The sequence below is a fragment of the Chiloscyllium plagiosum genome, unplaced genomic scaffold (genome assembly GCF_037043375.1).
Source record: "Chiloscyllium plagiosum isolate Xiang-an unplaced genomic scaffold, Cpla_swu_hap1 HiC_scaffold_10, whole genome shotgun sequence".
Classification (NCBI taxonomy): domain Eukaryota; kingdom Metazoa; phylum Chordata; class Chondrichthyes; order Orectolobiformes; family Hemiscylliidae; genus Chiloscyllium; species Chiloscyllium plagiosum.
In genome coordinates this window covers 6,278,483-6,293,517 of record NW_028270148.1, presented here as the reverse complement: position 1 = coordinate 6,293,517, position 15,035 = coordinate 6,278,483, and the positions used below count along the sequence as shown (strand labels likewise).

Sequence of the window (15,035 nt, the reverse complement as noted above, 5' to 3'; positions counted from 1 at the left end):
TCTGGACACTGGACATTTTGAAAGAAAAAGAGGGTTACATTTCATCATGACAAGCATCTGCTGTTCAGAGCCAAGAGGCAACAGAGTCAAGGATTTCATCAGGATATCCAGATAAAAGGACATCAATGATTCCGTCTGATGTTAGATGACAGATGTACAAGTCGTTCTGCTCTAACCTGCGTTTTGTTAATGTAAATTCATAGAACATAGAACATAGAACAATACAGCACAGAACAGGCCCTTCAGCCCACGATGTTGTGCCGAACATTTGTCCTAGCTTAAGCACCCATCCATGTACCTATCCAATTGCCGCTTAAAGGTCACCAAAGATTCTGATTCTACCACTCCCACAGGCAGCGCATTCCATGCCCCCACCACTCTCTGGGTAAAGAACCCACCCCTGACATCTCCCCTCTACCTTCCACCCTTCACCTTAAATTTATGTCCCCTTGTAACACTCTGTTGTACCCGTGGAAAAAGTTTCTGACTATCTACTCTATCTATTCCTCTGATCATCTTATAAACCTCTATCAAGTCACCCCTCATCCTTCGCCGTTCCAACGAGAAAAGGCCTAGCACTCTCAACCTTTCCTCGTACAACCTATTCTCCATTCCAGGCAACATCCTGGTAAATCTTCTCTGCACCCTCTCCGAAGCTTCCACATCTTTCCTAAAGTGAGGCGACCAGAACTGCACACAGTACTCCAAATGTGGCCTAACGAAAGTCCTGTACAGCTGCAACATCACTTCACGACTCTTGAATTCAATCCCTCTGCTAATGAACGCTAATACACCATAGGCCTTCTTACAAGCTCTATCCACCTGAGTGGCAACTTTCAAAGATCTATGAACATAGACCCCAAGATCCCTCTGTTCCTCCACCTCACTAAGAACCCTACCGTTAACCCTGTATTCCGCATTCTTATTTGTCTTTCCAAAATGGACAACCTCACACTTGGCAGGGTTGAACTCCATCTGCCACTCCTCAGCCCAGCTCTGCATCATATCTAAGTCCCTTTGCAGCCGACAACAGCCCTCCTCACTATCCACAACTCCACCAATCTTCGTATCATCTGCAAATTTACTGACCCACCCTTCGACTCCCTCATCCAAGTCATTAATAAAAATTACAAACAGCAGAGGACCCAGAACTGATCCCTGTGGAACTCCACTTGTAACTGGGCTCCAGGCTGAATATTTACCATCTACCACCACTCTCTGACTTCGACCGGTTAGCCAGTTTTCTATCCAATTGGCCAAATTTCCCTCTATCCCACTATTCACTATAATTCACTATAATATGATTGATGAATTGGGGACATTGTATCTATAGTGCGAACTTTTACTTTTTTTTCGTTTTTTAAATTTTTTTTATTTTTTTATTTTTTTATTTTTTATCCCCAACACCCATGGTGTGTGTATACGTGTGAAACACAGTGAAAGACACAAAGTGCACGAATTTTTTATTCAATTTCCACCACCAGGAAGATAGGAAAACACCTGGGTGGCCAGTGACAGACACTGCCCTTCACATCAAAGGGCAGTGCTGTGTGATCAAATCAGTGAAGGGGAGGGTAGGGACTAAATCAAAATAGAGTTGGAGGGAGAAGTGATGCACTCCACTCCCTGCGGCGCCCACCTCTCCCTGAACAACTCCAGGGTGTAGGTCGACACCGCGTGCTCCTTCTCCAAGGACACCCGGGCCCTAACGTAACCACGGAAGAGGGGCAGGCAGTCGGCCCGAACGACCCCCTCCACGGCCCGCTGCCTGGATCTGTTGATGGCCAGTTTGGCCAGGCCCAGGAGCAGACCCACGAGGAGGTCTTCAGACCTGCCCTCCCTCCTCCGTACCGGGTACCCAAAGATCAGGAGCGTGGGACTGAAGTGCAGCCAAAAACAGAGGAGAAGGTTTTAAAGAAAATCGAAAAGGGAGTGCAAACGCCCACACCCAATATATACATGGTCCACAGACTCCACAGCGCCACAGAACAAGCAGTTGGGCTGGGAGTCTGTGAACCACCGTAATCTGCGGTTGCAGGGGACTGCTGCGTGCAGCACACTCCACCCCAGATCCCCGAGAGAAAGGGGGAAGACTCCCGCGTAGAGTGCGAACTTTTAAAGTGTGTAATGGTTATAACACGATTTCCGCCTCATTAGTTTAAATGGTGCTGCTATTATGTGTTTTTCTAACAACATGAGAACAGAACTCCCACATTATAACAGAACCGACTGTATTTAGTCCTGGTTGTGTTTGAGTTTGCAGCATTGTAAAATCCCAGTTCAAATGATGATATGGTTTCCCTGGAGCTGATTTTGAGTTTCATTGAGACAGTGTTTGAGGTCGAGGTCAGAGTGGGAGTGAGAATTAAAATGAGAGTGAGTGGAAGCACAGCACTGATGGAGGATGTGAGCCTCCACAGCAACAGGCTACTGGGCACCTGTCTGACCCTCTGCATCACCTCCCACACCTTGCTGACACTCAATGCTGACACGAGCAATGTGCTTTATGACCGGAATGTTCCAGTCAACAAGCCTACCCCCAGTTTCCTGTCCTCACAAACTTCTCTCCCCCTCCCTGACACATCTGCTGACTGATGCAAACCCATAAGATTGATGAAATTGACCTGTGCTACCTTTCCTTTCTGGACTCCACAATGCTGTGCTTGGTGATCCCTCTCCATCAGAGTGCTCCATACGGAGCAACATTCCCGAGCAAGGTCCACCAACAAGACGTCATTCAAGAGATGGAGACAGTAAGATATCACTGATACATTCTCCCCTTGTGTCAAAAGCAATCTGTCAAATGGCTGCCTTGGAGCACCCACACTGAGAGTGGGCCTTGCTGAATAGGATGAGAGCTGGAAATGTGTTGCTGGAAAAGCACAGCAGGTCAGGCAGCATCCAGGGAACAGGAGAATCGACGTTTCGGGCATAAGCCCTTCTTCAGGACTTAAGCCCTTCTTCGGGCTTATGCCCGAAACGTCGATTCTCCTGTTCCCTGGATGCTGCCTGACCTGCTGCGCTTTTCCAGCAACACATTTCCAGCTCTGATCTCCAGCATCTGCAGACCTCACTTTCTCCTGAATAGGATGAGAACCAGTCAAATTCTCTGAAGCAGCTAGCTCCCTCCCTCAGGGGGCTTCAATCCAAAGCCCTCCGTCACACGCGAGTGGAGAGATGCAGACTACCCTGCACCTTCCCGAGGAGTGTCCCCTCAACAGAGAAATGGACTCATCACAACCGCCCCAAGCAAATCAGGAGGGGATCACTCCCAATATTGACAAAGAAAGATTAAGAATTGCTGATTTCATTTGTTGTAAACACTATAAAGCTGAAGTAGAAAAGGTTATATTTCAGACTTGTTCAAAATATCTTGAAACAAAAACAACTATCAAAAAAAGTGTTGTGAAATGATCCCAATCCCAGCCTGTCCATCACCCACACAATCAGAGATCAGTTAGTATCATAGAAACAGGACATACTTGTTACAGTCAGCTGGGTTCCATTCTGACTGATATCCCCACATACCTTACTATAATAGACCCCAGTGTCATTGGGCTGCACATTAGTGATGGTAAGAATGAAGCTGTTATTGGAGGGCTCTCTGGAAAACTGGAACCGCTCAGTAAACCCTGAGCTCCGTCGTTTGATATTCCTCACGTCATGTGTTAAAACCCATTCCGTGTTTTACCCTGGTTATTCCCGGTGCCAGTGAACATCGGTGCGTGTTACTGCAACGTTCATCACGATGCACTGTAACCGGGCAGTGTGACCCTCGGTGACATGTTCCAGGATCGGAGACTGGAGAAGGACTGGGACAATTACAGCTTTAAGAGAAAAATATGTGAGTAATTTAAAACTAATCGAAAGCTTATTAAATATTTAAAATATTTAATGAAAAACATATCAGCTCATGTTACCTTGGGTGAATTCTCAACCTATTATCAAGCAGCCTTACCTGAAAAACTCAAGGATTACTTTAATTCAAGGGTCTGTCCCTGTTGCTTGGAAAGGAGGGTGAGAGAGGAGCAGGGCAATTGTCATTGGGGACTCCATAGTTTGGGGGACAGATAGCAGATTCTGTGGGAACGTGAGAGACACATGATTAGTGTGCTGCCTCCCAGGTGCCAGGTTTTGTGATGTCTCGGATCGTATGTTCGGGATCCTTGAGGGGGTGGGGGAGCAGCTCCAAGTTGTGGTCCACATAGGCACCAACCACATAGGTAGGAAAAGGGATGGGGATTTAAGGCTGAAATTCAGGGAGCTAGGGTGGAAGCTTAGTGCTAGTTCAAACAGAATTGTTATCTCTGGTTTGTTACCTATGCCACGTGCTAGTGAGGCATGGAATACAGCGAGAGAGAAGTTGAACACATGTCTACAGGGATTGTGCAGGAAGGAGGGTTTCAGGTATCTAGATAATTGAGGCTTATCCTGGGGTAGTTAGGACCTCTATAAACAAGATGGTCTACACTTGAACCAGAGGGGTACCAATGTCCCGGGGGGGGGGGAGGAATTTGCTAATGCTCTTTGGAAGGGTTTAAACTAATTCAGCAGGGGGGTTGGGAACCTAAATTGTAGTTCCGGTGTCCAGGAGGTTGAGAATAGTGAGGTCTGAAATAAGGTTTCAAGGTCACAAGAATTCACCAGCAAGCAGGAAGGTGGTTTGAAGTGTGTCTACGTCAATGCCAGGAGCATCCAGAAGAAGGTCTGTGAACCTGCAGCATGGGTTAGTACCTGGGACTTTGATGTTGTGGCCATTTTGGATACAGGGATAGAGCAGAGGGAGGAATGGTTGTTGCATGTTCTGGGATTTCAATGTTTCAGAAAGATGGTAAAAGTTGGAGAAGTGTGGCATTGTTAGTAAAGGACAGAATTACGTTTGCAGGAAAGGCGTTTGAGAACTCGTCTACTGAGGTAGTATGGGCTGCGGTTAGAAACAGGCAAGGAGAGGTCACTCTGTTGGGAATTTTTTTATAGGCCTTGGAATGGTTCCAGAGATGTAGAGGAAAGGATATCAAAGATGATTCAGGAGCGACAGTAACAGGTAGTTGTTATGGGAGTTTTAACTTTCCAAATTTTGACTGGAAATACTATCGTTTGAGTACTTTAGATGGGTCAGTTTTTGTCCAATATGTGCAGGACGGTTTCCTGACACAGTATGTTGACAGTCCAACAAAGGGTGAGGCCACATTAGATTTGGTATTGGGTAATGAACCCAGATTAGATGAGGAGGTAGAAGGGTGCTTTGGTGAAAGTGTCCACAATTTGGTTACGTTTACATTAGTGATACAAAAAGATAGGTATATAATGCAGGGCAAGAGTTATAGCTGGGGGAAAGGTAACGATGATGCGATTAGGCAAGATTTAGGATACATAGGATAGGAAAGGAAGCTGCAGGGGATGGGCACAATTGAAATGTGGAGCTTGTTCAAGGAACAGCTACTGCATGAGTGATGGAGCTGTGGTTTACTAAAGAAGGTAAATCTCTTGTCAAGAGGAAGAAGAAGACTTATGTTAGGATGAGATGCAAGACTGTTAGGGACTTGAGAGTTACAAGTTAACCAGGAAAGACCTAAAGAGAGCGCGAAGAAGAGCCAGGAGAGGCCATGAGAAAGTTTTGGCAGATAGGATCAAGGAAAACCCTAAAACTTTGTGCAGGTATATATCAGGAATAAAAGAATGATGAGAGTAAGATTAGGGCCAATCAAGGATAGTAGTGGTAAGTTGCGTGTGGAGTCTGAGGAGATGGGGAAGCGTTAAATGAAATTTTTTTGTTGGTATTCGCGCTGGAAAAAGACAATGTCAAGAAGAATACTGAGATACAGGCTACTAGACTGACGGGATTGAGGTTCATAAGAATGAGGTGTTAGCAATTCTGGAAAGTGTGAAAGTAGATGAATCCCCTGAATTGGATGTGATTTAACTGAGGATTCTTTGGGAAGCCAGGCAGGAGATTGCGGAGCCTTTGACATTGATCTTTATGTCATCACTGTCTATGGGAATAGTGCCAGAACACTGGAGGAGAGCAAATGTTGTCCACTCATTCAAGAAGGGGAAGAGAGACAACCCTGGTAATTATAGACCAGTGAGCCTTATTTCGGTTGTGGGTAAAGTGTTGGAAAAGGTTTTAAGAGATGGGATTTATAATCACCTTGAAAGGAATAAGTTGATTAGGGATAGTCAACATGGTTTTGTGAAGGTTATTGAGTTCTTTGAGAAGGTGAATATCAGGATGAACATTTCCCATTAATACCACCTCTGTCTTCTTTCAGCTAGCCAATTTCTAATCCAAACCGTTAAATCATCCTCAATCCCATGCCTCCGTAGTTTGTGTAAGAGCCTACACTACCATGGTTGTATGGTGACCATATGGAGGTTTACAAAGTCTTGTAAGACATGGATAAGGTGAATAATGAAGGTCTTTTTCAAAGGATGTGTGAGTTGAAAACAAAGGAGCATATTTTTAAGATGAGAGGAGAAAGATTAAAAAGCAACCCAGATGGCAAATTTTTCACACAGGATGGTTGAACTGTTGGAATGAACTGCTGGAAGAAATGGTAGGTGCAGGTAGAGATACAATATTTAAAAAACATTTGGATAGATACATGAATAAGAAAGGTTTAAAGGGACATGGACCAAATGCTGGCAAGAGAAATTTGTTTAGTTTGGGAAACTTGGTCGGCATGGACGAGTTGGATTGAAAGATCTGTTTCCATGCTGTATGAGCCCATGACTATATGGCCATCCCATTACAACAATTCACATCCAGTGAAAGTATCCCTCTAAGACAAGTCTTTAGGTTTAATTTAACTGCTGCTGTTCATTTAATTTAGGTTTAATTTAACTCTCTGTCACTGCCTGACTGATTGGCAGGAGCCAGGGGAATGGTCTGTGATCCAGGGCAGTGAGCTGTGTTGCTTCTGCTGGGGACAGGGTTTGGGAGGGAATGAGCTGAGAACCCGGGGGGAGGGACCAAGAGGTTGTGGAGGGGGTCGAGAGTCCTGGACTGGGTCTGTTTTAAAGTTTATAAAATGTTAAATTAAACAGGATGCTTCCATGGTAAAATCACTGGCAATCAAATCAATATTGTATTAGAGAAAACTTACTGGTCACATTCAGCGGGGTCCCTTTCCCAAAGACTTTCCCCCAAATCTCACAGATGTAGGTATTGGTGTCACTGAGCTGCAGCTCTCTGATGGTCAGAATGAAGCTGTTACTGGACACATTTCTGGAAAGCTGAAACCGCTCAGAGAATCCTCTCGATCGGGAAACACCGCCGCCTGCAAAATGTGTCAATAAGACCGGCCCGTCTCGGGAATGGTGCCAGTGTACAGTGTATATGTCCACAGTGTAATTGACATTGCTGCTTCGCAAATCACAGTGAAATGTCATTGTCCCACCCTCAGGCACTGACACTGCTTCAGGAGATTGGATAAGCACTGGCCATGTATCTCGATCTGTGAATAGAAAATTACAGAGATCAGAACAGATGAGAAACCTCAAAAGTAAGCACTTGGAAACAAAGCCGTGACAAAATCGCCTGGATTTTATCAGTAGTTGTGGATTCTCATTAATTAGAAACAGATTCTTTTAGACCATTCCTGATCTTTATCCTTCCACTTTGCCTTGTACTAACCGACAGCTTCAGAGAATATTTTGTGCTCAAGGCTGTGGAGTGGGACTCAGACAATAAGACCACGAAATAGAGGAAAATCGATGTTTCGGGCAAAAGCCCTTCACCAGGGCTTCATCATTCCCGATGAAGGTTTTTTCCCCGAAACGTCGATTTTCCTGCTCCTTGGATGCTGCCTGACCTGCTGGTCTTTTCCAGAACCACTCTAATCTTGACTCCGATCTCAAGCATCTGCTGTCCTCACTTTCACCCATAAAATAGAGGTGCAGAATTCGGTCCACTGAGACTGCTCTGCTATTCGATTATTGTTGATACGCTTCTCAATCTCATTCTTCTGCTTTCTCCCTATAATCCTTGATCCCCTCACCCATTAAGAATCTTTCTACCTTTACCACAGGGGTGTTACATTCATGAATTTCCAATCCTCTGCGACCCTCCCTGATTCCTGTGATTTCTGAATGATCGCCACCAGTGCCTCAACATTGTCCTCAACTGTCTCTTTGTGAAAAATTAGAATATTAAATACATAATCTAATTCCTGAGTAACTATTCAGCAGACCACACTCTTACCTCACACACCTCCAGATCCCTGCCAACTCCCAGCACAGAATGTGAAACCTGACCCCCTTGGATCCTAGCCCATTTCCCCTGCTCTTCCCCAAACCACATCCCCCATTCCCTGCATCAGTTCTCTCTTTCCCAACTTTGCATCTGAATCCTCTTCCCACGGGGCCCACTACCATCTGTCACCCTAGCCTTGACCCAGTTACACATTACTCAATAGACAATAGACAATAGGTGCAGGAGTAGGCCATTCTGCCCTTCGAGCCTGCAACACCATTCAATATGATCATTGCTGATCATCCTTAATCAGTATCCTGTTCCTGCCTTATCTCCATAACCCTTGATTCCACTATCGTTGAGAGCTCTATCCAACTCTTTCTTAAATGAATCCAGAGACTGGGCCTCCACTGACCTCTGGGGCAGAGCATTCCACACAGCCACCACTCTCTGGGTGAAGAAGTTTCTCCTCATCTCTGTCCTAAATGGTCTACCCCGTACTCACCTGGCCCCTTATGGTCATGGCAGCCGAATACATTTCCAATTAGTAATCTATTAAGATGGCACCCTTCTTATCTGGCACTCTCCCCACCTGGCATCCTACTTACCTTTACTTATCTGACTCCTTACCCTGCCAGCAGTGAACCCTCACATTGACCTGATGTGCTTACCTTTTGACAGCAGCTGCTAAAGCGGCTACATGTGATTCTTAACATTTCACTGAAGTTCACTCCCTCCCTGTCACTCAATCTCTGTCACATCCTCCTTCTCTGACACTCCCGCTCTATCACTCGCTCACTCTCTATCACTCCCTCTCTGTCACTCACTCCCTCCCTGTCACTCAATCTCTGTCACATCCTCCTTCTCTGACACTCCCGCTCTATCACTCGCTCACTCTCTATCACTCCCTCTCTGTCACTCACTCCCTCCCTGTCACTCCCTCACTGTCACTCGCTCCCTCTGTCACTCCCTCCCTGTCACTCAATCTCTGTCACATCCTCCTTCTCTGACACTCCTTCTCTATCACTCGCTCACTCTCTATCACTCCCTCTCTGTCACTCCCTCCCTCCCTGTCACTCCCTGTCACTCGCTCCCTCTGTCACTCCCTCCCTGTCACTCCCGCTCTATCACTCCCACTGTATCACTCCCACTCTATCACTCGCTCACTCTCTATCACTCCCGCTCTATCACTCGCTCACTCTCTATCACTCCCTCTCTGTCACTCACTTCCTCCCTGTCACTCCCTCATTGTCACTCGCTCCCTCTGTCACTCCCTCACTGTCACTCCATCTGTGTCACTCACTACCTGTCTGTCACTCACTCCCTCTGTCACTCGCTCCTTCCTCGTCACTCCCTCTTTATCACTCACTCTATCACTTGCTCCCTTTCTGTTACTCGCTCCCTACCTGTCACTCCCTGACTGATTGGCAGGAGCCAGGGGAATGGTCTGTGATCCAGGGCAGTGAGCTGACTGTGCTGCTTCTGCTGGGGTCAGGGTTTGGGAGGAAATGGGATGAGAACCCGGGGGGAGGGGCCAAGAGGTTGTGGAGGGGGTTGAGAGTTTGGGACTGGGTCTGTTATAAAGTTTATAAAATGTTCATTTAAACGGGTTACTTCCATGGTGAAATCACTGGCAATCAAATCAATATTGTATTAGAGAATACTTACTGGTCACATTCAGCTGGGTCCCTTTCCCAAATACTGTCCCCCAAATCTGACAGATGTAGGTATTGGTGTCTCTGAGCTGCAGCTCTCTGATGGTCAGAATGTAGCTGTTACTGGTCACATTTCTGGAAAGCTGAAACCGCTCAGAGAATCCTCTCGATCGGGAAACACTACCGTTTGGATAATGTGCCAATATGATTGGCCCATCTCGGGAATGGTGCCAGTGTACAGTGTATTTGTCCACGGTGTAATTGACATTACTGCTCCACAAATCACAGTGAAATGTCACTGTCCCACCCTCAGGCACCGTCACTGCTTCAGGGGATTGCATAAGAATGGGCCATGTATCTGGGGCGGCACGGTGGCACAGTGGTTAGCACTGCTGCCTCACAGCGCCAGAGACCCGGGTTCAATTCCCACCTCAGGTGACTGACTGTGTGGAGTTTGCACATTCTCCCCGTGTCTGCGTGGGTTTCCTCCGGGTGCTCCGGTTTCCTCCCACAGTCACAAAGATGTGCAGGTCAGGTGAATTGGCCATGCTAAATTGTCCTTAGTGTAAGCGGTATGGGTGGTTTGCGCTTCGGCGGGTCGGTGTGGACTTGTTGGGCCGAAGGGCCTGTTTCCACACTGTAAAGTAATCTAATCTAATGTATCCTGATCTGTGAATAGAAAATAACTGAGATCAGAACAGATGAGAAACCTCAAAAACAATCTTCTGGAAACAATGCCATGATGACAATTGTTCTGGATTCCAGTCACTAATTAGAAACCAAATTATTTTCGACAACTCATGAGCTTTACCCTTTCACGAGACATTGTACGAACCGACAGCTTCAGAGAGTATTTTGTGCTCAAGGCTGTGGAGTGGGACTCACAATAAGACCATGAAAAAAAAGGGCAGAGTAAGGCCATTCGGTCCATTGAGTCTGCTCTGCCATTCCATTATTGCTGATATGTTTCTCAATCCCATTCTCATGCTTTCTCCCTATAATTCTTGATCCCCTTACTCATTAAGAAACTGTCTTTATCACAGGGGTGTTACATTAGTGATTTTCTAGTCCTCTGGGATCGTCCCTGACTCCTGTGATTCCTGAATGATCACCATCCATGCCTCTTCATTCTCCTCAGCTATCTCTTTCAGAACCCTGAGGTATTGTCCATCTGGTGCGGGTAATTTATCCACTTTCAGACCTTTCCACTTCCCCAGCACCTTCTCCTTAATGATGACACTCACCCCTCTGCCCTGATTCTGTTGAAGCTCTGGTGTGCTGCTGGTGTCTTTCATTGATACAAGCTGTCTAGTCAATTCCTCTGCCATTTCTTCGTCTCCCTTTATTACATCCCCAGCCTCATGGTGCATGACCATCCTTGCTTCTCTCTCTCCTTTTAGATATCTAAAAGAAAATTCTTGCAATCTTCTTCTTATATTAATAAGGGGCTTATTATTGATTAATTACTGAGGAACTTTTAGAGAAGCACATGAAATACAAGGAATGGAGGGCAGACAGAAGGGATTAGTTTAATTTGGCATCATGTTTGGTGCAACATGATGGGCCGAAGGGCCCATTGTTGTGCTGTACAGTTGTATGTTCTATGTACTAGCTAGCTTACTCTCATATTTCATCCTCCCTCCCCATATTGCTTTTATGATTAACATCAGCTGTTTTTTACAGGCTTCTCACTAATTGTTAACCCCATTTTAATTTTGCTTTTATGGTGTCGCTGACTTCCTCCTCTTAGTATGTTTCTTCTTCCTATGGATGAATGTATGCTGTGCCTCCAAAATTAACCTCAGAAACTCTTGCTGTTGCTGTTCCAGCACTTTCCCTGATGGGCTTCCTTTCCAATCAACTCCAGTCAGCTACTCCTTCATGTCTTTGTTGTTACCTTTACTCAGCTGATTCAAACAACTCCCTCTCAAACTGCCATGTGAATTTGATCGTATCATGGTCACTGGTTCCTTGGGGGTTCCTTGATCTTACCCTCCTGAACCAAGTCTGCCTCATTACACTTGGACTGGGTCATCTGAGAGGCATACGGTCGAGGGCTTGAGGGCTGCAACTTGGGAGGGGTCAGAGGAGGTGTGGGTTAGTGAATGGTTCCTGTTGTGGTGGATGAGTAAAACCTCCAAATGAAGAGCAGGGTGAGCTCAGCCAGGAGCAGTGCAGCTCCCTTTAGCCCTATGGCCCAACCAGCTTCAGCTGCTTCACCAATGACTTTCACTCTGGAGAAGTCCGACTTGCAAAGAAGGAGTGGGGAAGGCAAACAGCAACAGAGTCTTCCTCCTGACTAAATTAGGTGAATGTAGCCTGGTGATAACATGTGCCTTACTTTGTCAAAGAGACAAATACGAGACTTCATGGCAAACAGCCTGTTCCAGGCACTGGCATCTGCTTGTGCACATTATCCAACTGGTGAGGGGCTGTAAGGATGCTGGCATCACCCACCCCAGGACTCATGCTTATGAGTGTTAGATGGCACATCTCCGAACCCAGTCTCCCATCTCCATCGGCCTGGCCTGAAACTGGCAGCAGCAACAAAAACACCACCAGAGGAAATACAGAGACACTGCAGAAGGAAATACAGGAATGTTATTGCTGTAACTCAAGAAGATATTTCTGAAAAATCATCCACTGATAGTATATGGGTTGAAATTAGAAATATAAAAGGGACGATGACGTTGTTGTGGTTCTGTTCGCTGAGCTGGAAATTTTTGTTGCAAACGTTTCGTCCCCTGTCTAGGTGACATCCTCAGTGCTTGGGAGCCTCCTGTGAAGCGCTTCTGTGGTGTTTCCTCCGGCATTTATAGTGGCCTGTCCCTGCCGCTTCCGGTTGTCAGTTTCAGCTGTCCGCTGTAGTGGCCGGTATATTGGGTCCAGGTCGATGTGTTTGTTGATGGAGTTTGTGGATGAGTGCCATGCTTCTAGGAATTCCCTGGCTGTTCTTTGTTTGGCTTGCCCTATAATGGTAGTGTTGTCCCAGTCAAATTCATGTTGCTTGTCGTCTGGTGTGTGGCTACTAAGGATAGCTGGTCGTGGCGTTTCGTGGCTAATTGATGTTCATGGATGCGGATCGTTAGCTGTCTTCCTGTTTGTCCTATATCGTGTTTTGTGCAGTCCTTGCATGGGATTTTGTACACTACATTAGTTTTGCTCATGCTGGGTATCAGGTCCTTCATTCTGGTGAGTTGTTGTCTGAGGGAGGCTGTTGGTTTGTGTGCTGTTATAAGTCCTAGTGGTCGCAGTAGTCTGGCTGGCATTTCAGAGATGTTCTTGACGTATGGTAGTGTGGCTAGTCCTTTGGGTTGCGGCATGTCCTCGTTCCATTGTCTTTCTCTTAGGCATCTGTTGACGAAATTGCGCGGGTATCCGTTTTTGGCGAATGACCTTGATAGGATTGGTCTTTAGGCCCCCCCTGTCATCAGAGGAAAATTGAGGAACAAATGTGTGGAGAGATCTCAGAGACATGTAAGAATAATTAGGTTGAAGTAATGGGTGATTTTAATTTTCCACAAATTGCCTGGGCCCAGCAGAGCATTAAAGATTTGGATGGTGAAGAATTTTGGTAATGTGCTCATGAAAATTTTCTTTACCAATATATAAATGTTCCAACTAGATATGGAGCATTACTTGACCTTGTCTTGGATAATAAGACAGGGCAAAAACTGAAGTGATAGTAAAGGAACACTTTGGGTTGAGTGATCATAAATATATTTGTTTAAAATAATTATGGAAAAGGATAAGCCTTTTCACAAAATTTAAAGATTTTAATTGGACAAAGGCAAATTTTAATGGTATGAGACAAAAATATTTCAAAAATTGATTGGAGTAGACGTCCTGACGTAAAAGGACGTCAGGTAAGTGGGAGGCTTTCAAAAGTGTGATTTCAAGAATTCAGAGTCATTATGTTCCTGTTTGAGTGAAAGACCAAGGCTGATAGGATTAGGGAACAATGGATGAATAAACATCTTGAGGCTGTAGTCAACAAAAAAGAATTGTACATTAGATAAAGACCACTGAATTCAAATGAATCTCTTGGTCAGTGCATTGAGCATAGGAGTTGGGAGGTCATGTGGCAGCTAGACAGGACATTCATTAGACCACATTTGGAATATTGCATTCAATTCTGGTCTCCCTTCTACAGGAAAGATGTTAAACTTGGAAGTGTTCAGAAAAGATTTACAAGGATGTTGCCTGGATCGGAGGGTTTGAACAAGAGGGAGAGGCTGAATAGGCTGGGGCTATTTTCCCTCGAACGTTGGAGGCTAAGGGGTGACCTTATAGAGGTTTATAAAATCATGAGGGTCTTTTTTCTACGGCAGGGGAATCCACAACTAGAGGGCATAGGTTTAAGGTGAGAGCGGAAAGAGTTAAGAGGGACCTTTTAGATAGGAGTAAAAGTTAGGGTGGCATGGTGGCTCTATGGTTAGCACAGCTGCCTCCTAGTGCCAGGGACCCGGGTTCGATTCCAGCCTCGGGTGATTGTCTGTGTGGAATTTGCACATTCTCACTGTGTCTGTGTGGGTTTCCTCCAGATGCTCTGGTTTCCTCCCATAATCCAAAATTGTGCAGATTAGGTGAACTGGTCATACTAAATTGTCATAGTGTTCAGGGATGTGTGGGCTAGGTGCATTAGTCAGGGGTAAATGTAGGGGAATGGGTCTGGGTGTGTTACTCTTTAAAGGGTTGGGTAAGGGCCTATTTCCACACTGTAGTGATTCTAATTCTGACCTAAGGGGCAACTTTTTCACTCAGATGGTGGTCCATGTATGGAATGAACTGCCAGAGGAAGTGGTGGAGACTGGTATAATTGCAACACTTAAAAGGCATCTGGATGGGTATATGAATAGGAAGAGAATAGGAGAGTATGAGCCAAATGCTGGCAAATTCTAGATTAATTTAGGATATATGGTAGGCATGGACTGAATTGTCTGATTCTGTGCCATGCATCTTTGATTGTATGAATCTTGGATAGCAGAAAGAGTGTAGAGGCATTCTTAAGAGGGAAATCAGGAAGGCAAGAGAAGATATGAGGTAGTCTTAGCAATTAATGTTAAAGATAATCCAAAGAGATTCTACAAGTACATTAAGAGCACGAGAACAGCTGGAGAGGGAGTTGGGCCCTGAAATATCAAAGAGGACATCTTTGTGTGAACCTCAGGAAATGAGAGAGACGT

The 15,035-nt window shown here is 45.5% G+C and overlaps 1 protein-coding gene across 1 annotated transcript in view; it reads right to left on the bottom strand.

Moving 5' to 3' along the window:
- LOC122552565 (junctional adhesion molecule-like) overlaps window positions 1-15,035 on the bottom strand; it is a 41,134-nt gene that overhangs the window by 5,300 nt on the left and 20,799 nt on the right. Inside the window, exons 2-3 of the mRNA XM_087990991.1 lie at window positions 9,863-10,207; window positions 7,107-7,457 (exon numbers count right to left, since the gene is read on the bottom strand). Coding sequence (XP_087847117.1) covers window positions 7,107-7,457; window positions 9,863-10,207 — 696 coding nt within the window. The remainder of the gene's footprint in view (window positions 1-7,106; window positions 7,458-9,862; window positions 10,208-15,035) is intronic.